General features: G+C 36.8%; 2 protein-coding genes across 7 annotated transcripts; one reads left to right on the forward strand and one right to left on the reverse strand.

Annotated features, from left to right (window-relative positions):
* Window positions 1–1,324: 1,324 nt before the first annotated feature.
* Window positions 1,325–19,177, forward strand: LOC135585496 (uncharacterized membrane protein At3g27390-like). 5 transcript variants are annotated; one of them, XM_065122357.1, is made up of 11 exons: window positions 1,325–1,756; window positions 9,894–10,092; window positions 11,959–12,083; window positions 15,195–15,387; window positions 15,666–15,802; window positions 16,227–16,515; window positions 16,612–16,718; window positions 17,014–17,185; window positions 17,283–17,478; window positions 17,577–17,817; window positions 18,886–19,177. In XM_065122357.1, the coding sequence occupies exons 4-11, from the start codon at window positions 15,238–15,240 to the stop codon at window positions 19,103–19,105; spliced, it is 1,512 nt and encodes a 503-aa protein (XP_064978429.1). In that variant the 5' UTR covers window positions 1,325–1,756; window positions 9,894–10,092; window positions 11,959–12,083; window positions 15,195–15,237; the 3' UTR covers window positions 19,106–19,177. The 5 variants fall into 5 exon arrangements, with proteins under 5 accessions (XP_064978429.1, XP_064978428.1, XP_064978430.1 ...); XM_065122356.1 differs by having other exon boundaries at window positions 9,936–10,092; XM_065122358.1 differs by having other exon boundaries at window positions 10,032–10,092.
* Window positions 2,910–9,032, reverse strand: LOC103996243 (disease resistance protein RPM1). Of its 2 annotated transcripts, none has more exons than XM_009417123.3 (2): window positions 6,139–9,032; window positions 2,910–3,305 (listed from the first exon to the last, which is right to left on the reverse strand). In XM_009417123.3, exon 1 carries the CDS (start codon window positions 8,928–8,930, stop codon window positions 6,183–6,185), a length of 2,748 nt encoding a protein of 915 aa, XP_009415398.2. In that variant the 5' UTR covers window positions 8,931–9,032; the 3' UTR covers window positions 2,910–3,305; window positions 6,139–6,182. The 2 variants fall into 2 exon arrangements, with proteins under 2 accessions (XP_009415398.2, XP_009415397.2); XM_009417122.3 differs by having other exon boundaries at window positions 2,911–3,343; window positions 6,139–9,031.
* Window positions 19,178–19,480: the final 303 nt, after the last annotated feature.

The raw sequence follows: 19,480 nt of genomic DNA on the forward strand, positions 1-19,480 counted from the left end.
TTTCAGAAAGGAATCTTGTTATGGAATGTTGTTACCATTACACTTTCTGTGGATCTCTTCAATTTTTGTGGCATTTAAAGCTGTATATTCAAAAGAAAATACAAGCATGTGAGAAGAGAATATAGGAAATCCAAGTAAGGAAATGTTGGAATGTAGCATGTGGCTAAGCATTGGAAGACTATACTGAGAAAGAAGAGAGAAAAGTTGCTTTGAGGATGTGAGATATGAATGATGTCCTCTCTTTGAAGCAAATAATGCACATAGAAGAATTGAAGGATCATGCTCTTTCTATTTTTAAAATTTTTTATTCTCTTAAGTATTCTTTAAATATCAGAAGGGTTTTTATCTGATACATCACAATATAATTTTTACCGAAACATCCATCCAATCTCTCATCTCTTCAATATTTTGTGACTAGCTTTGAGGTTGATCCATCCTGATTGGATCCGAATCGTTGACTCGATCATTTTAACGATATGAATAATCAAAATCAATTAAAGAAAGAGCGAAATAAAGATTTTTTTTATTAGGCAATCATTAATCTCAAAATCTTAAATAAACACTAACAAAGGAGATAGATAGAGAGAGAGAGAGAGAGAGATAAATCGCTCTACATTGACTTGGAGCTGGTCAAGTCAACACAAACCGACATTTCAAATCCAACTCCATACGAGTCCGAGTTGGAGTAAGACAAACTTCAAATAAAAGTTTGGCGATCATCAAATCAATCACATACGATACTAATTTTGTTGTTCCAACCCATTAATAAGTTTGGTTTCGGTCCCTTGCTATCTCCCCCACAGTTTAATTTTCTCAATTTTTGACAAAAAATAAAAAAAATATTGCTTAATATTTTTCAACCATTAACGTAAGAAATTGATTAACTCGAGTTGGAATCCTATTGGGAGGTTCTCTAAAAAGAGAAGATATATATATATATATATATATATATATATATATATATATATATAGCATTTAGTAAAATTTTTCTTAGGCTCCCTCTCATTTAACCTTACTGTTTCTCATTGTACTAATATTAATTATCTCATAATTTTTTAAGATATTATCAAAATCATCTTAAATGTTACCCTCTCAATTTATCCTCTATCTATTATTTATAAATACAAATATTTTTTTTAATTACCTTCATACATCTATAGAAACATATATTTGTGTATATAATTGACACTTCTCAACCGTCTTAACGTATTAATTGGGCCGAAGGTGTTGAGGTTAGAAATGAGGTTTTAAGCCCAATACTTTTCTAAATGGGCCTAATTGACAGGCCCATGAGATCTCATCATACTCCGATTGTGCGGAAGAACGTGTTCAGATCATGGCTAAAGGAAACAGACACCTCTTCTTTTGATCTCCCAGCCAATTGGGGCGATGCTCCATGACAAGTCCTGCGTGAGATGATATGGTTACGAAACGGGTTCTTGCCTCGTAGGCCGCTTAGGTTCTGATGCGGCAGTCAGATTTGGTCTTCGGCCTTGACGTGAAGGTCAGATGCTCGACAAAATGTGGCTGAAGTAAGTGGGAATCCAGTAAAGGAATTGGAGTTGTGACTTGAAACAGCGGGATGAAAGAATGCTGTGAAGCTGAGAATTTCAGAACTAGTTGTGATTCTTTTTAGTCTGTGTAGCAGAACAATCGAAATTATAGCTGAGTCATGGGCTGGACTTCGCAGCACTGTTCTTAATGGCTTTGTTCAGGCAGTGTCGATGAGTGGATTTCTTCTCCAAAGTAGGCTGAGGTACGCAGGAATTTGTTATTGAGTTCTGGTTCATGGTTAATGCAAGGACATATATCATATTAAGCAAACTTTCTTGTATTTGCACTTATATTTTCAACACTTTAATGGGAATAAATTTTTAATTTAAATTTAGAGCACCCTTGATAAACCAAAAACTGCTGAATGTGCTCAAATATTACTAATTAAGATATACTTAGTGAAGAGAGGAAATATTACTTACCATACGAAAATAAGAGTGTAGATAATTCTAGCTTCGTATTCTGTCAAGATGTCTTTGAGCATACCAAACATTTATTCCTCACCTGTAAGTTACTGGGAAAATTTGGGACAAATTCATGGGTTAACGTAAAGAGGATCCCTGTGTGTGAGTATGCATTTCATATTAAGATAAAACTTTATCATCCATAATGTTCGAGATTCCATCAAATCTCATGTAGCCATGTTGTACTTCACGCTTTTGTTTGTTGTTAGAGCCTCTTCTAGTGAAGAGGTGCACCAACCGCTGGGCTAAAACTCACTTGATGAAATGCTATTAATATCAATTATGCATTTTGGAGGCTTTCTTCATTGTTACTCTCCAGTCCTTTTTACTGAATAGACAAGACTCACTAAACATGCTAGTGACAAGGTGGGTTACTTGAATGGTTGTGTTGTGTGCTGACTGATATGTTGAATTAGAGATTGTTATATTAGTTATCAGTCTAGAACAACTCATATATTGAGTCAAGTCCACCTAAATCTTGTATACCTGCACTACATCACTTATGTTCAGCATTTTGTCAGAGTAAATGTATCATTCACAGGCTAGACTTAACCTTAAATCTTTGTAGGTTATGAGCTAAATCTATCAACATGGCTGTTTTGAGGTTATTTAGGAAGGAATCTGCAAATTGGAGTCACATTAGTGGAAAAAACTGGTGGAATGTGTTTAATACATATAAAACTTTTGGTGAACTAACCTTTTGAGTTGAGTGGGTTTATCAGTCTGAGTCTGTCCGACCGAAGCTGAATGAAATCAATCAAAACCAATGAAAAGTAAATCTAATTAGGCAAAACCTGCAGAATCTATGAAACCTTATTCTGAATCTCATATAAAACTGAACCAGACGGCAGGTCTTTTTTGGGATTTGTTATGCCTATGTCACATCTGTTTTGGATGAAATAGTCAGCCACATGACTAAAATTCAAGATATTCAGAGAGTATCAATACAAATCCAAACATTTATATGCTAGATTTACTTTTACAATCTCCAGCATAGATAACTCCATTGTTGAATATGATTTGTGCTTGCAAGTCTTACCTTCGAGCAAGTATGTCATTGATGGAAGTAGTCATGCCAAATTTGTTACAGAATTAATACATGCCACAGCAATGTTTTGGATAACGAGAATATCTTGAAGGTATTACGGTGCAATAGAAAACCAAGTATTGTATCTGAGAGAATAGCATCCAAATAAAAGACGAACAATAACCTCAATGGTTCTCAGACATGATTTTCAAGAAATATCTTTGTTGTGATGCACAGCTAAAGGCAGAAGATTGTCAGATCTGTACAGAAAATTCCTTAAATACCTTTTTGTGCAATCCTGGAATAATAGTACAGTTAAAAGATAGAACTCATTTGATATATTTGTTGAACTAAGACAAGAATAACTAGGAAGCATAAATGTGCATCCAAGATTATGACAAGGTTTATTATATCATGGATTTTTGGTAGAAGGATATGTGCTATGATAACCGTGCCTTTTTCTACCATATCAAACTGGTTTCTTAACGAGACCTTGCATGAGTCTTAAATATTTGATTCGAGCCATAGAAGCATGATTTGGAAGCTTAAATGTGTAGCAAATATAAATCCTAATATTTGGAATTTTGATTCCATCTATCTTGTGCTATATCCATGAAGAATTCGGACTAAACTAGCACTACAAGATCTTACAAAAAAGTAATCCAAAAGCTTTTTGGTCTTGATGCATATTTTTGTTATCAAAGAAAGTCGATCCATTCAAGACAGAACAATATAACAATGTTACCAAAAATTTGAGCTTTTATTATTATCATTTTTGATATAATTGAACTGATAATTTAGGAAGGCCAAAACATTCTAAGCTAAGATACTAAGCAAATTAAGGGATTCAGTGCATATCATGATGCAAAAAGTCCATACCATACTTCCCACATGTGACATATCAAATAAGGCTAAGCGAGCTTCCTTGTATCACACTCATACTACGTATGTCTAAGGCACTTCCCAGTCTTACATTTGTAAATGTTGCCACTTTCTCTAACTGCACGTGTCCAAAGTCATATATACCTACACCAACTTCAGGATTCTTGCATCTCTACTAGTGCTGGTAAATTAGAAACCCTCTTAGTGAAAGCACTATATTTTGGTTTTTTACATCAAAAGTTGGAGATCAATCCACCATGCTCCACATATTCTATGGTTTGTATTCCATCACAGAGAGAATAACATGGAATATCTGCATTTCCAATTGTACATATCTTAATTCTTATTATTCTTCAATGCTTTTTTCATATTTGTTGAGAAAATGAGTATGAGATTTTGTAAAAGTGCATATATTAGTTTTTTGATGTTTCCTTTTCAATAAATTAAATATTCATTTAGGTTCTCAAAATTAGGTTATGATAATTACCATCATCTTAAATGATGTATATTGATGTCAAATTTGGTTTTTAAAGAGCCTTTACTTTATTAGTTTGTCAAACACCATCAAATGTCTTATAATACGTAAAAGAGATGAAATTATAACAGAGCAAATTACTAAATAGGTTAACCTACACATTCAATTAATTTTGATATGTCATAATTGTAACTGTAAATGAATTGGACCAATTCACATCTTATGGATGCTAGAGTTATTTATAAAGAAAGGAAATTAACCATATTGGTAGGAGCATGAGTTTTCAAAGTGACTCACATATAATCAACTATAAGAGAAAATAAGCCTTTTAGCTTGGGCAACTTGGGATCAACTATATTGATCCTTTTTTGTCATTGAGCCATACTAAGGCAACACCATTAGTCAAATAAAGGACAATGAGTTCCTTTTTATAGTTTCTAAAAATTCTTCAGAGATTTTCAACTTACCTCATCCAATCGACACACTTTTAATCTTCTTTAAATATATGTTCCTCGGTTGATTTACACCTAATAGTTCTTGGAGTAAAATAGCATTTTATTGTCCTTGAACGATAACTTGATAGTCAATTTAGTATCCAAATTGTTAATTTTTTACACTTCTAGTCCTGGGTGGTTGGGCCATTAGTTTTGCCTATGTGGCTGATGGATTCTATGGGTTCAAAGTTCAAACTGAAAGCCTTCAAAATAATATGACCTCTATTTGTATTAATTGTCACTAGTCTAACCTGGCAACTTGAGTCATCGGTAACATGGCATAAATTGATAACATGTTCAGTAACCCATGACACTGGTGAAAGAGGTTACATCATCTAAACAAAGCGATGACATTTTCGGTAAGCTAGCATATGTGACTGTCAAAAAAGGTCACATCATCGTTCTTCACAAATCCCTAGGCTAGATATTAAATGACTAGGAAAATGAAGCATCATACTATCTTAAATTTGTTGGAAGGATGATGCCAACCATGTAGGGACAAATTGTAGCTGAAAGGACTTGCAATGGCGGAAGTAATGATACAAGGACAAAATTGACTAAATATTTTGTACATAAAATAAATTTACTCTCAAGACTGCACAGGGACCAATAGTGATATTAGGTTGAATTTGTGTTAAAAAACTCTCTCTCCCTATTCATTCATGAGGGAAAATATTTATTACTATTGCTAAGATCACCTGACAGTCATTAGGATTTTTCAGGTTAATAATTGATCCACAGAATTTCTTGGTTATTATTGGTTAAATAAATTACTTATTTTCTTCATGTCTATTTTTCTTGTGATTTTGAAATGTTTTTACAAGATATCTTTGCTAAAAGCACCTGATATTCATAAGGATTTTTCAGGTTAATAGTTGATCCACAAAATTTCTTGGTTATTGTTTAAATTATTTATGTTCTTCATGTCTATTTTTCTTGTTATTTTGAAAATTTTGTACAAAATTATTTTTGCTCATTCTTGGTTATTATGTATTTCTAAATAAAGTTGATCTGAGTTGATTTAGACTACATATTCACAAAAGATACTGAAATTTACCAAAGGACCTTACAAATATTTTATAAATGACCAGATAAATTTATAGACCACATTTGGCAAGACAACATTAATTAGGTGGCTATAGAGAACTTATAATATGTTTCAAGAAAAAAGGAAAACTAAAATAGCATAAATAATTATTTTTAAAAGCTGAGCTTAGTGGAAGAGAAGACATGGGCACTCACCGAATGATCACTTGAGTTCCTCCTATCGTGCTGGCTGTCAAGTTCTAAATTTCTTCATACATGCGGTTTTCATTATCATAAGATCTTATAATTGGAATGTGACTAACTTTCTGATGATCCATCCCTCCAAGCCTCCGTAACCTTTGCACAAACACCTCAGGCATATCAAATAAATGAAGTTCCTTGAGATTTATTAGTTGCTCAATCCCTGTAGGAACCATTTTTAACTGCATACATGATCTGATGTACATCTTTTGCAGGTTTGGCATTGCACCATCCACAATAACATAGTTCAGGTTGTTCAGCCGTTCTAAATCCAATATCTTAAGCTTTTGAAACCCTCCTTTCTGACAAACTAACTTGAGACCATCGTATGCATGGATTAGTGTGAGTTCAATTAGATTTGGAAGAGCTTCAAGAATTCCAAGCGAGTTCTCTTTCAATCTGGACCACCTAAGCCGCATCCTAACAAGGTACTTTAGTGAGGAAATCCAATTTGGTAAAGTCTCCAAGGGTCCTCGCAAATATAGACGTTGAAGAAGTGGTGGGGGGGATTTCAAAGATTGCAGATTGAGAAACTCATCCATGCCAATAGATGTCACTGAAAACGATCGAAGCAGTTCCATCTTCTCAATGGATGTACAAAGGCCTGGTCCATCTTCTCTTCTTAGTTTCACTATGCCCAACCTCTTTAGTTGGGTTAGGTTTCCTAGCTCACGAACTATGCCACTGTCTTGATCTGTCTCTAAGTATGTGAGCTTCTGTAGTTCTCTTAATCTACCTATTCCTTGGGGCAACTTCACACCGTCTGCATGGTAGAAAGGTGGGTGATTACCAGTATAATAGTGGTAAGCAAGAATGTGGCGCAGTCTCTGGAGATTTATGATAGTTTTTGGTAATTCAGTGACATAAGTACCTTTCAGATCTAAGGTTTCAAGGTTATTAAGCCTTCCAAGAGACTTTGAGAGTTTGTTAATCCTTGTATTTCTGAAGCTCAAGTACCTCAAATGGGGTAGTTTTCCAAATTCCACAGGAAAGCTATCAATTGGTGCACCCTCCAAATCCAAGATTTTCAATAATTTCAGTCTGTTAAAAAGGTTGCCCATAGAAGAGATAGAAAAGCCATTTTCTCCAAACACAAAAAAAGCACGTAGGTGGGACAAGTCTATAGTTTGTAATAGATGCTCACCAGTGTCATGTGTGGATAAACGTCGAATTCTTCCCAGAATTCTTCCCTGAATCTCTCTGTTCTGTCTGATCAGAGCTGTGCTAAAATTCTCCTCCTTTGACTTTAGAACAATAAGATCATGGATAAGATCGTGAACCCGGCAACTTCGGACTCTTCCATAGTCATAATGCTCCGCCACTTGAATCATGCTTCTGTCAATAAGGTCATTAAGATATTCCACTGCAACCCTCTCCATAGTCTCACCTTTCTCACTTTCTATGAATCCTTCAGCAATCCATAGTCGAATTAGAGTGATGCGCTTGACTGAGCACTCTTTAGGAAAAATGCTAAAGTACAAGAAACATGACTTGAGGAAGTAAGGTAAATCATTGTAACTCAATAACAGTATTCTCTTGATAGTTTCAAGTTTAGGATTGTTGGCCAACTCAGCATGAAGATTATCACGCATTGTTCTCCATTCCAAAACACCTTCCTTTTTGGACAAGAGACCAGCTATTGTCACAATTGCTAGAGGTAATCCTTCACAGACTCGTACAATGTCTTCAGAAATTTCCTGCAACTCTGGTGGGCAAACTCTGCCAGGAATGGATCGGAAGGCCTTCTTGCAGAATAAAGACCAAGCTTTTGTTGGAGGCAGTGGTTGAAGTTTGTAGACATGACCAGGTGTTTCTAGGCATGAGATACCCACATCCCCAATTCGTGTGGTGATCAGAATTCTACTACCACAATCATTATTTGGGAGTGCATACTTTAAATCATCCCATGCGTTTATATGCCAAAGATCATCTAACACAACTAGATACCTCTTGTCCTGTAGGAATTGCCGTAGTATATCAATTAACTGAATGTCCCCCATATTTTCAATTCTACCAGGAAGTACCTCATGTCTTTCCTCGTAGAACTGGCTTATGATGCTTTTAAGAAGCTCATTAACTTCGAATGATTGTGTGACTGTAATCCAAGCATGGCTATTGAACCATCCTTTAACTTTTTCATCATCATAGATTTTCCTAACAAGAGTGGTCTTCCCCAAGCCACCCATACCAACAACTGAGATCACCTTCAGATTGGATTCTCCTTTCACTAACCATCTGATGATGTCCTCTTTAGGTTTGTCAATACCCACCAGTTCAGCTTCCTCAATAAAAAGAGCAGCCACATGACGATCATGCAATCTCTCCCTAGATGCAATAGAATTTAAGTTGAAATTGTACATATTTCTTCTCTCTGAGATGTTATGTACCTGGGCTTTAATGTCTTGTATTGCAACACCTATCCTGTGTCGAGTACGCAAATGCTTGAGGTGGTGAATACCTTTACTCAGGAAGCCCAAAAGTCGATACTTATGAGGTTGGCCAAAGTGAATCATGTACTCCTCAAGAAGATCCTCAATGTCATATGCTATTTCTCTTAGTTGTTGCATCCATCCTTTTATTCCATCTCTGTCTTCACTCACATCAGTTTCCCTTAGAAACATTTTTAGACTCTCAAGCTCATCCCTGATATCTTTGATGCCGGTGTTGACCCCTCCGAGCAACTGTTGTTCTCGTATGAGCAAGGAGTCCAACTTCTGGAGAGCAAATTGTAGAGCAGCAGTAGCCATTTTCCTCGATTTTTCTCTCTTCTTCTCTCTTTGAAGATGTCTTTTGAGGGGAATGTTGAACTGTCAGATTGCAAAGATTAAGTAGGTTCTGAATAATCGTGTACTGTTATAATATATAGAATATAGAGACGTATGGTGGCTTCTTTATGCTTATACAAGTCTGATCATAGTCTGTGGCCAGGTCAAATTGCAAAGTTCTGCATCATTATGTACCATAATGTGTATATGATATGGATAAATATGGTGGTTGCTTTGTTATATTGTGGCTCAATTATTCTTTGTTGACCAGCTTTGTTCTTGCTGTGAAGTTTCTTGGACTCAATTAAGATTTGGCATCTTGATATTTCATTCAGATTTGGAACCAGTGAATTAATTTTGATTCCTGCCCATACACAGATTCATCATTCTGCACCTGTATCTCTTGCTATTAGGTGTAGTTCTGAGGAATTGTATTTAGGGGCAGTTGAGAGCACATCCAGAGTAGTATTTTTTGAGTCTCAAAGGCTGTGTTGTTTGTTAGTGGGTATTTATGAGGTTAACTTTTACAGCATTTATCTTATAATTACACTAACATGCAGGAAACTTTGATAGAAATGAAATTTTAAAGAAGCACACTTGACCAAATCATCATATTCATTCCTTTATCTTAATCAATTCTTAATCTTGCCAGTTCAGGTTCTATACACCTGATGTCATCCCTGATATCATACTAGTTTGAATAAGAAAACTTTGAACCATTCAATTTGACCATTCATTTTTGGGTTTCTTAAGCTTGGCTACGCCGCCAGCCAGGATGCAGGTTTGGGCAAAGCTAGAGTTTGGATACTCGTGGTATCTTTTCTTTTGAAAGGGCAGATTCATGCATTATTAGATATGAATATCTTGCTAACTTTGTTTATTCAAGTTTGATGACTTTTGGCAAATAATTTCCACCGAGACAGATCAAACTTGTTATTTATGCAGATTTGGTGATCCAACCTCATGATTGATTCTTACTTGGTGTAGGAGAACCATGATTTCTGGGCATTGAACAACTCAAGTATGTTGTTGTTACCTTCCAGTACACTTGGAGCTCATGGTTGGACCTGTTCCATTTTGCAGCTTAGAAAATGCTTCAGAAGGAAAGAATAGTCAACTGGGATTTGGAACTTGGAACTTGAAGGTAACTATTTTGTCTTGCCTGTTACTTACTTGATGGCTCCAGGCTCGTCTGTTCTTATAGCCATGTTTCTTTTATTGCTTTATCCTGTCATGTTCTTATAAACAAATTAACTGGACTATATAGGATCCACATTCTCATCCAATCAGGAAGTGACAAATCAGCAGAGATAATGCACCTGTGCCCTGTGTCACAGTTGTGCCTGCTTGTTGAGTGCAATTACTTGATATATTACTTCAGAATGGACAACTAGATGGTGCATTTTTTTCCAGACATGTTCAGTCTCTCAATCATATTTAATTGAGTCTGCACTAATTTGTTCTTGAGTGCCTCAGCAAATGAATAGGACCAGAATCATTATATTCCCAGTCAAGTATCTCTTTTCTTCCTTTTGTTTTTGTTTCTGTTTTTTTTTCTCAAATGAAGACTTAAGTTGAGCTATATTTGTCTTCCAACACTCGACTTGATGTAAAACCAACTATATTGTATAAATTTAGCTAAAACTAATAAACAAGTGTCGCCAAAAGATGGAGTTGTAGTGCACAATTAGCTCTTTTGTTCTTCCCTACATTTTATCCTCACTTATAAATGACGTGTCCCAATACTCTTTTGTTTCTCTTTAGTTCTTGCCAAGCATCCAGGATAATATTATAGGATAATATTATGATGATCCTAGAAGTTGCTCATTCCATAAATAAGACCAAGGGGAAAAATCCTTTAGTCATCATTATAGTTGACTTAGAAAAGGTTTATGATAGATTGTCATGGAATGTCATTGACAATGTGTTGAGGGCTTTTAACTTTCCTGAGGTTTTTGTTTCCTGAATTTATGCTTGTGTCTACTCCTGAGCATGCATGTTTGATTAATGGATCTCCTTCCCATTTTTTCAAATATGCTCAAGGTATTAGACAAGGTGATCCACCTTCACCTTATCTTTATATCTTAGTGGCACAATTGTTGTCCCATTAATTGGACAAGGCTACTCGAGATGACAAAAGCTTATCCCTTTTGACTTCAAGCACAAGTATAAGCTTACTCACATGATGCATGCCGATGACATAATTCTGTGTTTTAGAGCAAACAAAAAGTCTTGCAGAACTATTATTGAAAATTTTTGGGATTATGAAATTTTTACAGGCCAGTGTTTGAACCATACTAAATCTGAAATTTTCTTTCCATGTGACATTGATCAAAATACTAAAACTTCAATTTGTAATTTTTTTGAATATTTAAAAAGATAAATTTTATTTTAAATATCTTGGCATCATGATTTTTCCTCATCTGCTACCGATTTCACCTTTTGATGATCGTGTTCATGCTATTCAAAAAAGCTTAGTTCTTGGCATGCAAAGTTTCTGCATTACTCTTATAAAATCTGTCGTGTTGGCTTCTTTCACATGCTTTCGGTGGATGCCTATGCATATTTTGAAAACCATTAATAGAAGTCTACAAATGTCCTTTGGCATAAAGCCTCTTCTTTAAGGAATCTGCATTTGCTTTCTTGGAAACTGTTACTGCTCCCAAAGATCAGGGCGATCTTGGTATCCAAAATATAAATCTCACTTCTGTTGCTTTGCGGGCTAAGAGAGTTTACAATTACTTAAACAAAGCTGACAGTATATGGTGTAAAGTGATTTATGATAAATATGGATAAATATCTCATTGGCAGATTGGACATTGCTCTAATGCAAGTTGATTCTAGCATCTATTTACTCGGGCTATGTGGGATTTGTGTTCTGCATTTTCCTGTGTTATTGGTGATGGTCGTTTTGTTAATGCCTTGGATCATAGTTGGATTTTTTTTTAGATGCCGATTTCTTTCAAGCCAACTTTTCTTAATATGGAATGTTTGCGTGAAATTTCTACAGTTTCAAGCATGATTTCGGATCAAATTGGATTTGTCGAGTTTTTCCTCTGATGACAAGTGGGTTCGGACGCCTGAATCCAAGGGGTAATCATGAACCAAGGCTGCATATGGCTTTTTAGCTTCGCGGTATGCTACTGATCATATTCATCCCATTGTGTGGTCTAATCTTTGGAAAATTCTTGTTTTCCCCATACAATCTTCTTCTGTTGGAAACTTTTGCATGGTAGATTGCCTACTTCTCAGTATCTGGTTAATCTATGTATTAGGAAGGTTGCGACCTGTTATCTATGTGGTTCGAATGATGACAGTTCACCTCATCTTTTGTTTGGATGTTCCTTCACACAATCTATCTTTTCAATTATTAATTAAACATGAGTTAGACTTTTCCTCTAGGTTTTATGATCGGTGGCATACTGGTGCATGGCTGAGGGAAGCAAATGATTTGGTCAAACATACTTGTAGAATATTATTCTGGTTAAGATATTGAGCAATGAAACAGATCCCTCTTGGAACTTAATTGTTAATCATGTTGGTTCTAGCGTCTATACATGGGCTGTATCTTTCACTTATTTTCGACCCAAATCTACCCCCAATATACTGTAATTGGGTCTAGATTTGAGATCCACACCTCTTCTCTGCCGTGGAGGATTCAGGTCAGCCCTTGTATATGGAAACAGGGACTGCTCCATTTGATCTTCCAGCCAATTGAGACGGTGTGCTATAATGAGTCGTGCATGAGAAACTGATGCAGCCGCCATGTTTTGGTCGGAGCATCCACCAGGTGCTCGACAAAATGTGCCTGTGGTGTGAGTTCTTGTTCGTTCGTGGAAGTTAACCAGGTTGAAATAGTATGATTAATGAATGTTGGGAATCCAGAACCGGCTGTGTTCGTGGCAATTGGGCTTTACTGTTGCACCAATTTTACTTGCTAAGTAGTTCTTATTTGATAGTTGATCTTTCTCATGTTTTTAGTTGGGATTGTTTAGGGAATGGTATTTCTTTTATTATCCAAGTATACCCCAGTTGTGGGAAATAACTTTGAGTCGTGGCCTCGAGGCCGACGCGGCTCGGTTCGGGCCCGGATGACGGGGGATCTTCTCGAGACAGTCTTCGAGCCTGTCGAGGTGCTCGGATGCGATGGTCGGGACAGGGTCGTCGTAGCCTCCGGGTAGGAACTCCTCGTCTTCGCGTCCGGCGATGGGGACCTTCAGTTTCGCACCTGCACAAAGGTCGGGTCGAGGTGCTCGGCCCGACCCCTCTGACGATCAAGTCGGATGATAGTTGTTAGGGGCGTCTTTCTTTTTCTTTCTCCTCCTCTCTTTCCCGTTTAGAATGTGAGGGTATTTATAGGGAAGCTTACTATTTCCTGATGTGCCCACTTGTAGGGGGCAGGCTCGTACTCCTGGTAGCGTCTGACACTAGTGTTGGCATGGCGTGAAGGACCGAGCCTGAGCAGGATATTTAATGTGCCTCGGTCGACGTTTTGATCCGTTTGACCAGGTGGTGTCAGGTCAACCGAGGCGTCATCTGGGACAACTGATGTCAACCCGAGTCTTATCGTCATTATTACCCTCATCAACCCCCGAACGTCATTGTGACTTTAAAGACATGTAATATATATATATATATATATATATATATATATATATATATATATATATATATATATATATATATATATATATATATATATATAGTATTTTGTGAAGATATTCAAAATATTATAGAATATTCGAAAAACACCTAAACCAGTAAAGATGCCTATTTGAAATTTTGATGGAGGTATAAAAAATTTTATATTTATTACAAAATAATATAATTGATAATGTAAATCTTATACACTAGGAATTTGAGTGATTCATTCTAATGAAGGTGTTTCAAGAATTATGATAGATAATGAATGAAGGGGCTATCCTTTGTCAAATATTCAAAAAGAGTAGCATAAAACAAATCTAAAAGGATTTTGTATTGTGAAACCTAATTGAAATTATGTTTGTATATATGGTGGCTGTTAATTATAACGAGACAGCAATCCCACAATCCCACCCACCATACACCCTCACGAGAACAGCAGCACATAATTAACGCAAGAGCAAAGTAGAAGCGGAGGTGCCACACGACGGACACCGCGACGTGTGCCGCCCAAATCGATCCCCAACCCCTAAAGCAACTTCAAAGGGAATCCGCTCCCGCTTTTGGACACGTCTCCGCGACGAGCCACGTTGCCTTCCCAACGCTCTCGATCTCTCTCTCTCTCTCTCTCCGCCGTCTACCCTCATCGTCGTCATCTTTCACCGTCTCGGCTTCCTTCCGTGACCTGGAGAAAGCGGCCGCCGCATCAGTAAGGCCGAGATGGAGGTTCCCAGGGGCATCATGGCTACCCTCTGGAGCTTCATCTCCTTCCTCCCTTTCTTCTTCTTACTCCTGGCTCTTGGCGTCGTCAAAGGTGCGCACATAACGTCGTCCCGTGGTTACTTGGGATCATCATCTCATGGTGTAGATGCGTTCATCATCGCATGAAACATCAATAGTTGAAGCATATTGGCAACAAAGCATAGGTTGATATGTAGTTTGGTATGATTAGTTTAGGCGGTTGATGGAGATGATTGGAAGAGACAACCATCATTTAGGTAAAATAATATTATATGGAAATGCAAGGTATATAAATTAAGAGAAAAGCACAACATCATCCTATAGATTATGTTTCTTCTGATTACATGTGATGGCACAATGCATAACCATCTGTAGATGGTAAAACGTTGCATCAGAATTGCAGAGAGAGAGAGAGAGAGAGTGAGAGGACTACACTCAATGAGAATGTCAATTCTGCTGAAATTATTCGTCATTGAATGATTGAAACGTTCTTGCAGCAGCTGCGGTCGGCCCTGTCGTGACTGTTGTAGTTCTTGTCGGGAATTCTTCTGTGGTCATCGGCATGTGGCCAGCACATTTCATCTGGACTTATTACTGCGTGATGAAGTACATCATCTTATCTCTTTATATTTTGGGAATTAGCATCATAAACCAATTAGGCTAGTAGAACAAAGACTAGGTTTATGATTCTTGTATCAGTGATCAACTAATATGCTTGGTAATGTTTTCTTCAAACAGAGATAAATATGCCAGAAGGAATTTTCCTTCCCCCAAAAAAATTGCAGGATATACACAACAATGACATTTTTTATGGGGGTTGTTAATTACTGTAAATTGTTCTTTGTCCATTGTCTACAATTGCAGGACTAAGAGGCTTGGGCTGGTTCTCAAAACATTCTTGTTGGTCATGCTGCCTCTGCCATTGATTCTGTGGCCAATTTTAGGTATTCTGGGCAGTCTTGTGGTGGCGATAGGTTATGGCTTCTTTGCTCCTTTAATTGCAACCTTTGAGGCTGTTGGAGAGGGCTTCGTTGACAAGCTTTATCACTGCTTTTCTGTAAGTATTGCAGGAAGCACCACACGTCTTGTTGTCAATCCACAGTAAAACAGAACATATGTGGTATGAAATAGCATATTTTTGTAATTCCATTTCTTCTATCACATTCGATAAATTTGAGAAGAGACAATTGAAGAATGGATAAACATGGCATCTGCTGTCTGGAGAAACAACACTGTCCTGCCACTTGAAAATAAACATGTAGACATTATGTCTCGTCATTGGAAATATGCTGTGTCAGCAGCAATATGTCTAAACAGTTCATGATGCCTTGACAGGGTGGATGCGTGGACACGATCAAGGGAGCTTGCACACTGGTCGTGGACTTCACGGACTTTTGCTTCCACTCATACTTCTCATATATGGATGACCTTTGTGAGAAAGTCGCAGTTGGTGAAACACCAATGGATGTCAAGTATGAGTTACTAACCCTGCAACTGCTACAAAATGTCAAAATTTTTGTTTTACATTACCAGAATGTATTACAATTTTTAAACTTAATTTGGATCCTATACAAACCAAATTTAAAATTTTGATACTTCAAACAGTAAAATTCACTCAAATTTAGTCAAGTTTCTGAACTCAGATGATGTTTCTTTAAGCTGTGAGCTACAAAAATCATCCAAGTGGTAGATTATATATATATATATATATATATATGTATGTATTTTAAATCTATATATGGGTTTTTTCCCCCCAAATTCTCATTGCATTTTAAAACAAAAAAAAAGTATGTAGAAGAATCTTATGGAGTTGCTGTAAATTCTTATGCTGAGAAATGCAATTCTTATGAATTTTCATAGACCCATATTTTATTTTATTTTATCTTTTACTGCTAGGTTGACAAAGCTACCAAGTTGTTTGCTGGTTTGTCTGCTTGGTGTCCTATTGGATGTGCCCATGATAAGTATTGTGGCACTATGCAAGAGCCCCTACTTGCTACTGAAGGGTTGGCACCGCCTATTTCATGACTTAATCGGAAGGGAAGGACCCTTTTTAGAGACCGTTTGTGTACCCTTTGCTGGCTTAGCTATCCTGTTGTGGCCATTGGCTGTTATCGGGGCACTAGTCTCTGCATTCCTGTGCAGCTTCCTTCTAGGACTTTATGGTGGTGTGGTCGTTCATCAGGTATGTGTTGTTAAGTTATTAACAAATTAAGATTTGTGACAAATGATTTCTGTTCACTTTCGGCTTCCAGAATCCTTGACTTGTTTACATTTGTAGGAGGACTCTCTTCGCATGGGTCTTGCATATATTGTAGCTGTGATCTCAATTTTTGATGAGTACACTAATGACCTACTTTATCTGAGAGAAGGATCTTGGTTGCCAAGGTATCAGATCGAGTTTTTACTCATAAATATTTCCTTTTTTGTAACATATGTTCCTTAGAGCACAAGATCTATGTAATTAACCAACTTGTGGGGCTAGTACAAATGTTTGATGAGATAACTAATGCTCTGATTGCTAATTGAAGGCATTTTTTGTAATATATGTTCCTTGGAGCACGAGATCTATGTAATTAACCAACTCGTGGGGCTAGTACAAATGTTTGATGAGATAACTAATGCTCTGATCGTTATTTGAAGACTTCAAAGATTCTGAAAGTTAATGCTCACTGACAGCCAGGCCCAGGTACCGGAAATCTCAAGTTGATCAAGAGCATCGTGAGCAGAAAAATGAGGTTGAGCAGAACAAGACCAAAAATGGGAAAGTTCTATCTGGCTTGAATAGAACAAAGTTGTCTTCGGAACGATCAAGGACGATGAAAAGGGCAATACAACAGCTGAAGCCCATTCAAGTCAGAAATTCTCTTTCATCAGATATATGCATATACTTATAACAGTAAAAGTATATATGTGTCATCTGCTCTCATCTAAGATATTTCTTTCTTATAGATATGGGACTGGCTCTTCAGATCTTGTGAGATAAATGGAAGGATACTACTTGGTGAGGGTCTCATCACAGTTGCAGACATCGAAGAATGTATTGTCAAAGGAAAATGCAAGAAATTAAGCATAAAATTGCCTTCATGGTGTATTCTGCAATGTCTGCTACGGTCTGCAAAGTCTGACTCGTATGGATTACTTATATGTATGGCATTCGGCTTGCATATTAAAGATTCTCCACTAGCTGTGAGTGCAGGGTACAGACCATCTGACTGATATCTGTTTGAACTTTGAATTCTTCAGCTGATGAAGTGGAAGTTAGTAATTTTAACTGGCCAAATGATAAAGTATTGGATTGGATTCTTGGACCGCTTCTGATCATGAAGGACCAGATAAGAAGACTACAGCTGGATGAGAATGAAGAAGCCTGCTTAAGGAAGCTGATACTGACCAGCAAAACTGAGAAACCCGAGGACTGGGATGGAGAAGGATTTCCATCAGATGACAACATACGAAAGGCTCAATTGCAAGCAATATTTAGAAGGTATGTCCACTATCACTCTGGATAATTTCAATCTCGAAAAGTTTGAGACAATGCATCAGATGCACACTCAGGTGTGCCATCTACTTTTATTTCTGATGACAACTAGAGATTGTTTGAACTCCTGTGGCAGAGTCTGTTGTAAGTCTATAGATTTTCCTCTTAACATTAAGTTTTTAATAGTTCAGTGCCTACCGGATTACAAAAGATTAGAGAGAGGGAAGAAGATAAATTTTGTTTAATCTATTTGAAAGTCTTGACATTTCTTGCATCCTAATCACTCAAAACATAGTGATCCTGATATCAGTTGTCCATTGTCTCCTACAGATCTTATAGCAATTCTTGCCCTCTGGAACTAGTAAACCAACTGTTGGTTGTAGCTCCTATAAAATGCATCTACAAGTAGGAAGAGAAAAAAAGAGAGAACAAAAATCATTCAGATGAGAAAATGAGATAATTTCCAAAGAAGATGTTTTAACGTTGGCAAGTGATGCAAGTAATGAAAGAAAACCTATTTGAAGGGAAGATTTTCTAAACGATTATGACTCGTAGTCTAATTATTTGTTAATAAACATTTGAGGTTTTTTTAAAGTTTGATTGCAATTTCTGGATGAAAATTTGGATCACAAGTGGATAATTTGAGAAGATTTTTGTTTGGTACAAAATGTATACGGTTGTGCATATAACTGAATAAGCCTTGGAATATAAACTTTGTGATGTTATTATGAGAGTCCTATGATCAAGTCTCACTATGTATTGTGAGGTTCACCTTCATTTACTTTTGAGTTCCATATGTTACGCTAGTGAACGAGATTGTTAGAACATATGTGCACAAGCTTAAGACTGGATAAAATGTTGCATAAGAAGCTAGGCACTACTGAGACACCACACTTATCGTCTAAATTATGTAGTGACCAAGACTCATGTGATAGCCAATTATGCATGATCATTTATGAATTGCCCAAAGACAAACTATTTACTTGATATATTGACTTCTTAATTTCAGTAGTCTGCTAAACTGATATTAGCCTATGAAGGCACTTTTTTCTTCAAGATGTATTATGTGTGCAGGTTGCAAGGGATTGTAACAAACATGTCTAGAATTCCAAGTTTCCGACGACGGTTTAAAAGTTTGGTGAAGTCTTTGTATCTGGAGGCAATAGAAACTGGTGCATTGACTGAAGCCCATGGCGGATCTGCTTCTGGAAGCAAGACCAGTGATGGCAGGAAAAGGCAAAACAAAAGCATAGCAAGATGGAGTAGCCTAGATGTTGGTGGTAGCATAGTGTGATGGATTTTGTTTGGGAAAACTAATCACTTCAGTGTAATGTGAGCATTAATATAAAATGTCGAAATGTGGTTATCTTGTCCTTTGTTTCCAAGTCCATTACAGGACTTGAAAATGTGATGCCCCTACAGAAGAAAACTACAATCTCATGGAGTCATCTTCCAATGCTTCTGTTCAGTTCTCTAGAGCAAAAGACAAGGTACAAGTTATCAGCAGCTCCACATTATGCTCAACATGATCACCAATGAAAAGTGTGTTACACTCCACTGAGGTCAGTGGACTTCTTTTGAGTTCCAGTGCTAAATTGCTGATAGTTGCATTTGAGTTTATGCAAGTTTTAGGAGTGTGGTTATTTCTAGATAGCAAGATTTTAATTTA

Source organism: Musa acuminata, chromosome BXJ2-8 (genome assembly GCF_036884655.1).
Source record: "Musa acuminata AAA Group cultivar baxijiao chromosome BXJ2-8, Cavendish_Baxijiao_AAA, whole genome shotgun sequence".
Taxonomy (NCBI): Eukaryota; Viridiplantae; Streptophyta; class Magnoliopsida; order Zingiberales; family Musaceae; genus Musa; species Musa acuminata.

Coding starts and splice junctions, on each gene's coding strand:
- LOC103996243 (XM_009417123.3), bottom strand. CDS start 8,930: ATGGCTACTGCTGCTCTACAATTTGCTCTCCAGAAGTTGGACTCCTTG.
- LOC135585496 (XM_065122353.1), top strand. CDS start 14,310: ATGGAGGTTCCCAGGGGCATCATGGCTACCCTCTGGAGCTTCATCTCC. Junction 15,388..15,665: donor AGCTTTATCACTGCTTTTCT/GTAAGTATTGCA, acceptor ATGCCTTGACAG/GGTGGATGCGTGGACACGAT. Junction 17,186..17,282: donor AACAGCTGAAGCCCATTCAA/GTCAGAAATTCT, acceptor TCTTTCTTATAG/ATATGGGACTGGCTCTTCAG.